The sequence below is a fragment of the Neltuma alba genome, unplaced genomic scaffold, assembly GCF_004799145.2.
Source record: "Neltuma alba isolate B1F8T4 unplaced genomic scaffold, ASM479914v2 tig00007166_pilon, whole genome shotgun sequence".
NCBI lineage: Eukaryota > Viridiplantae > Streptophyta > Magnoliopsida > Fabales > Fabaceae > Neltuma > Neltuma alba.
The window spans coordinates 1-6,217 of NW_021634695.1; the positions used below are offsets into that span (position 1 = coordinate 1).

At 34.2% G+C, this 6,217-nt stretch overlaps 1 protein-coding gene across 1 annotated transcript; it reads right to left on the reverse strand.

Moving 5' to 3' along the window:
• Positions 1-717: 717 nt before the first annotated feature.
• LOC114751936 (uncharacterized) lies at positions 718-3,675 on the reverse strand (the record flags this gene model as incomplete). Its single annotated transcript, XM_028940639.1, has 4 exons — positions 3,649-3,675; positions 3,413-3,547; positions 1,965-2,186; positions 718-813 (listed from the first exon to the last, which is right to left on the reverse strand). Coding segments are annotated over exons 2-4 (420 nt in total), but the record flags the coding sequence as incomplete, so codon positions are not given.
• Between the last annotated feature and the right edge of the window lie 2,542 nt (positions 3,676-6,217).

Sequence of the window (6,217 nt, forward strand, 5' to 3'; positions counted from 1 at the left end):
AAATCATTCAAACAGTTTAGTTAACAGGGTAGTTTCACATGACTGGCTTTTAGCAGACACAAAAAACAAGACGGCTAATTTGAAGAGTACCAGAAAGCTGGACCTCTTTCTAGCTTGTCCTCATGTTTGACCCCGTTGTTGGGTTACATTTTTGTACATTTGCTAAGGGGAAAGAGGGACTGCATGAGGTTTGTTGCTTGGGCTGGAGAGATCAAGGTTTCTCTCCTGCAGGCCATGGATGATACAATTCTTATAGTTCTTGAGGATAGGCAAAATTCAAGAAAGTTATTTCCTTCTTTTTTAAAAAAATAGAAATTAAGAAAGTAACTTCTGTGTTGACGTTTGCAAGTCTGTGTCTGGCCTCCATATTAACCATTCTAACAGTGGGTTGTCATTTCACAAGGATGAAGGAGCTCAGATCATTAGGTAGGCGAAATGGCCCTAACATTAATGAGTAAGCACATAATACACATTAAACCATATCCATGAACAGATCTTAAGAAAGTGGCTGGATAGCACCATTCTACCAGGAAGGGTCAAAAAACTCTCTTAAAATATGGAAAAGAGAAACTTCAAGAATCAGGAAAGTTACAAAATGTTACTCTCCATTTTTTTGAGGACATAGGAACATATAAGGTGATAATCAACCATTTTGCAAAATTTTACAACTCAGCACAATTTTACACAAATAGCTGAGAGTCACATCGTTATACATACCATTGATAATATAATACCCTCCAAAGAATGACTTCGAATGAAAACGTCACGGAAATTTAATGGTTCACCTCCAACATCAGCATCATAATACAAAACCTGATCAATAGCATTAATAGAACAATCACAAAGAGCTCATACAAAAGGATACTTTTATAATCAATATTAAAAAAAATACATCAAAAAAATCAAAACCATCCATATCAATTACAAGAAATCATTATGCATATAATGATCCTTCACCAATTAGGAATCACTAATTATGCATAATGATAATCAAAGTATCTTCTGATTTGATGGCATAGAAAATAGGATTCAATTGAAACTCTGATACAACCCATAAAAGTATCATTTCGTTGAGTTCTTTCCCTCTGCAATACCTTCAAATAGGAGAATGTATATTGGAGAACTCAGGGAAACCTCTCCCAACCCAGTCTTTGCAACATATTTCTAGACTTCTATTATGTATTGAATTATGGAGTTACCTCATTGTATTTGTCCCCCCCCCCCCCAAAAAAAAGCGATCATTTGTTGAGATCCGTTTAAAGGCCTTTGCTGTAGAATTGACAGACTGTTTTCACATTAAGACTACCGATCCTCTTTTTTTATATTCTGTCTCTTTCTCCTCTTCCCATTATCTCCAACCCTTTTCTCTCTGGCCCCACATCAATGATTCACATATCTGAATTCTGCATGCTCAATTAGTCATTTACATTAATATTTTAACACTGAGCAGGTTCTTCCAGGGAACAAGTGCTGTGATCAAGACAAGACATCCAACAGACTCCATAAAATCGTAGTATGAACTCTAGAGTCTAAGAGTCAATCAGTCCGTATTTGGGGGAAAAATGAAAGAAGCCATGATTGATGTAATTTAGAAACAATACCATGAAGTTCATGGCAACAGAATACAACCGCTCCCACACAATACTGAAGAAAGAGAAAAACCTATTCCTATTGAATGACAAAAAAGAAGCAAACTGTCAATGAATTCCATTATAGTGTAACACAAACACGTAAAGCTTTTGAGTAAACAACAGCACTATCAGGAATTAGGAAAAACAAGCAGTCTTAGAAAAGACTTCTAGGCTAGACTCTGTCTCAGCAAATTAGAAACTCTAGCATACCATGCTTTCAGACACCACATGATCATTAACACTCCAAAAGTCAGGTAAATTGAGGAGAGTGTAATAAGTAAAATTCAGTTAGATTAAAATAAATCATGCCTTGAATACAAAACTTTTATTTACCATAGATGGTTTCCTCAAATTCTCCTTTGCTTTGTCAACAGCAAAGTGCTTCTCAAGGGTCTTCTCTTTATCTTCATCCAAAGCAGTAGACATTTCCTCAACCTCTTTAAGCAAAACTAACCATCTTTTAAGCAATTGTACTCTTTCAGGGCCCTGATAGCAAGTAGCAGCTTCTTCCAATCTCTCGACTGTCTTCTTAACACTTCTGAAATTTTGACCAGCCTGCAAGAAAACCCAAGATTTAGAGATCAAATTAACCAAAGCATCTAATATGACCTTCATGGTCAAATCATCTTGACATCAAAGAACATCAAATACCGTTGTGAATACGGCATTAAAATTAGAACTAGATAGTCCAGGTTTTATGGAATCTTCAGGCAGTTTGAGTATTTAATTTGCAATCCAAAGAACTTCTAAACTCCTTGCAAAATGTTGTCATAAAATGCTGGGAAACTACAACATGGGTAGAAAGAAGACTCGATCCTATTCCCTAAAAAGAATAAGAATACAAATGCCGAGAAACCTATCCAAGTGAAACTTCTAAAAGAATTAGGGATTTATTATTCCAAGAGCTTACTGTTGTTTAGGAATCTTAGTTAACCTTTATCAATATCTTAGAGCATATCTTATACTCAATGCATAGCTTCATATTACTATAAATTAAAAAACAATGTGTGTGAGAGTTCACTGTGCACAAGCCGCCTTATCTCTCATTGTTATCCTGAATGTGACAATTCATATCACAACAAGGGAAAATTAAACAGTGCGTTCCTCTGGGAGAACTGATAAGTAGGAAACACTATCGCAACCCCTCTGCTGGCTAGTTAAGAAAAATAGGATATTTCTGAGCAAACTAGCCTACTAACGGTGACTTCAGAGTCAAAACTTCCTTTGGAAAGCAAGTTGCCAAAATTGTAAACATCTCAATAAACGTTTAAGCGGCAAGCTGCCAAACTTGTAAACTATCCTTCTTGTATGTTATGAGCTTGAAGTTGTAGAGTGAGTGGCCAATCAACCAAACGAAGAAGAGGAAAACGAACAGTTAACCCGGTTAATAATATCACACTTTTTAAGAATTAATAATAGAACCCAATACTGCCCAAAATGTGGTTAACAAAAACATTTCTAATTGAAAATTAAACAAAGATAGCAAAACCTAATTTGAGAACAACGCCGCCATGAGAAGAGAGCGAAAACAAAATTACTAAACACTACTCCCATGCATGAGTTAGTCCTCAAAATTAACAACTCAGTCAATTTGGCTTCCAAAATCACCAAATCACCTACACTACAACGAATTCGTCGTATCTATGGATGAATTCGGCATTTGCTAATTTTCGAAAGTAAAAGTAAAAGGGGGATAATAATTTACTATGTTTATTGTAAGAAAATCTAAGAATTAATGAAAATAATAAGAAAGACCAAAGAGATAGATTATAGGGCATTACAATGCGATCTTCCAGAACTTTAGCACCCTCGGCAACGGCTTGGCCGGCATGTTGAACGACGGAGTCAGCATAACTCACTACAGACCTCAGCCAGGACGACATTCGTTGGCAAGCTTTCTGATGGTAATTAACAAACTGTGAACCCAAGAAAAGGAGTAGGCGATGGATAAAGCAAATTATGGGGGTTGGAGAGTTGGGATTAATAAGAACAATTAGAAAATGGGTAACTTGTTGACCTGTTGACTTCTGAGAATACAATCATAGAATATAAACAGAATGTCTATTGAAGGGATCAAGTAGTCGGAAACCAGCAAGCGGTTCGGCCTGAGATTGCGAGCAAAACTTGTGATGGCCACATTGGGCCCGGGCAATCCAGGTTTCACTTGGTTCCAAACACACAATGCAGGCTACGTTTGGAACCATGTAAATGCTATGCGAGATTCCAAACATGTTCTTGGTGGATGATATGCTGAGTTTTGTCGGAATGTTGGCTGAGGAAAAAAGATGCTGACTCGGACAAATCAATAATAGCAAACATACATTGAGTTCTAAATACAAAAATCTAATTAATAATACAATTTGTATCGTAAATTATATACTACCTCCAGTCCTAATTATAAGAGCCAGTTGACTAATTTGAGGAGATTAAGAAAGTAAGTTGAGTTAGTTATTTGTCCTAAATAGGTGTTGTCTTTCCTAAAATATCCTTATTAATCAAGTGTATTGACTAAAACTATCATTGTTAGAAAGGCTACTTTAAAAAAAAGTGTATAAATATGATAGACAAAGTGGATTGGGGTTTTATATTTAGGACCAAAATAAAAGTCAAATAGGGTCTTATATTAAGGATCGGATGTAGTATTATATTTAGGACCAAGGTAGTATATTTTAAGTGAATTAAGTTTTGAATTTGATATTAATTTTGATATTCTTCATTATATCAAGGGGTATAATATAAAATCAGCATGCATGAATCATGATATATACACATTGTGACTTATTCTATATTCTCTATGCACCATAGATATAAATCGTTAATATCCCGTCTAATTGCCGGCCAAAAAAAATATCTTGTCTAATTTAGTAAACACAAAATTCAAGAAAAATTTTATTAAAGGCCGCTGCGGCAACTTAATTTCCTTCCACCCCAAATAATTCTGAAACTTCACTGCAGTCTTTTGGGGCCAAAATAAAATTAACTTATGTAGTAAAAAGACCTTACTGCCCCTTATAAACCCAAATTGAAGCTCACTCCCTCATCCAACTCTACTGCATCTTTCGTCTTCGTCTTCCGTCTTCACTGCTACCGCTGAAGTTGTATTGATCTCGTTATGGTGTGGTTCTCATTTTCCTAATCTTCTCAGTCTATAACCATCACTCATGACTGCTTTATAGTGCTTCTATTACTCAATCTTTTTTTTTTTTAGGCATCTTCAAGATGTGAAGCATTTCTAGAGCTTCAAGAAACTCATGCAGTTTCGGTCACTTGTTTTGGGAAAAAGTTTGTTGCTTATGCCATTAAGTTGCGCAACAACTGTGGAGCCCCTCTTCAAGTTTCTCAATCGATTTTGTCATTCCCTTCACCATTATCTCACCCCACTCTTACCTTCTGTCATGGTTCTTAAGTTTTTTTATGTTATGAATAACAAATATACAGTGTGTTATCTAAAAAATGGTGATTTTGTGTTGCAAAAATTTTAGTTGTGGTGTAAATTCATGAATTCCAGTTGTTCAGATAAATGGTGATTTTTGTATTATGAAAACTGTATTTTTATTGTAAATTCACAAATTTTAGTTGTAAATTTTTTAATGAGATTTTGCCCATAAAATAAGAAATATGTCTTTTTTTTTCATAAATTGAACTATAATATTTGAACTCATACTTATGTGTGCAAGATAAATGAGTTTGTATAGTGATATGAATAGATAAAAAAATTTCATGATAATTGGGTATTAGCTGTCCCAAGTATTGCATTGAAATTGCCTAACACTTGAATTTAAGAAATTCACAAGAAGAATTAGTGCATTTACAAGTTAATTGCAGCGATTTCATGTCTAGCCCTATAATAAGTAAAATTGAAAAATTAACAGTAACAATTAATGCATTTACAAGTTTGAGGTTTTATGTAACAAGTGAAGTTACATGTTATGGATTTTGATGTGGTATTTAGTATCCTTATTAATGACATAATAATCATTACGTGAAGATGGTAAAAGTGATGCAAAAGTTACTAGATGGAAGGTATTGAAGGTTGAATTTTGGGAACGAAACAAAGAGAAGATATGTGAGATAAGACCAATTACAAATGTTGCTTTAGAAGAGTGGAACAATATGGCTGACATTGAGGTTTTATGTGTTGTATTCATTGCATGGTGGCGAGAAAATATCAATTGTTATATTTCAAATTGGTATCTGATTTAAGCTAGTCCTAAATGTGTTCAAATTTATGTATATAGAATTCGTACAACTTCAATTTTAATATAATGAAATATATATTATAATGAGTGTATTAGTCAGTTAATTCTAATATTTTATTTTGTACTTCCCACCAATTTGCAAGTCTAGGAGGGATTATTCACAACTGGAAAGCGCAAATTTGCAATGGGAATAAATATATCAACAAGAGAAACATGTCCACTTGCAAGTGAACTAATTTAATTCAAGCAATTGTACATGATAATTTGAAAGTATGGAAACTACTATTCACAACTAAAATATGCTAATTTACAACAAGGATACATAACAAGTAAAACATGTCTATTTGCAAGTAGACTAACTTGTTCAAACATTTATATTTGCCAGAC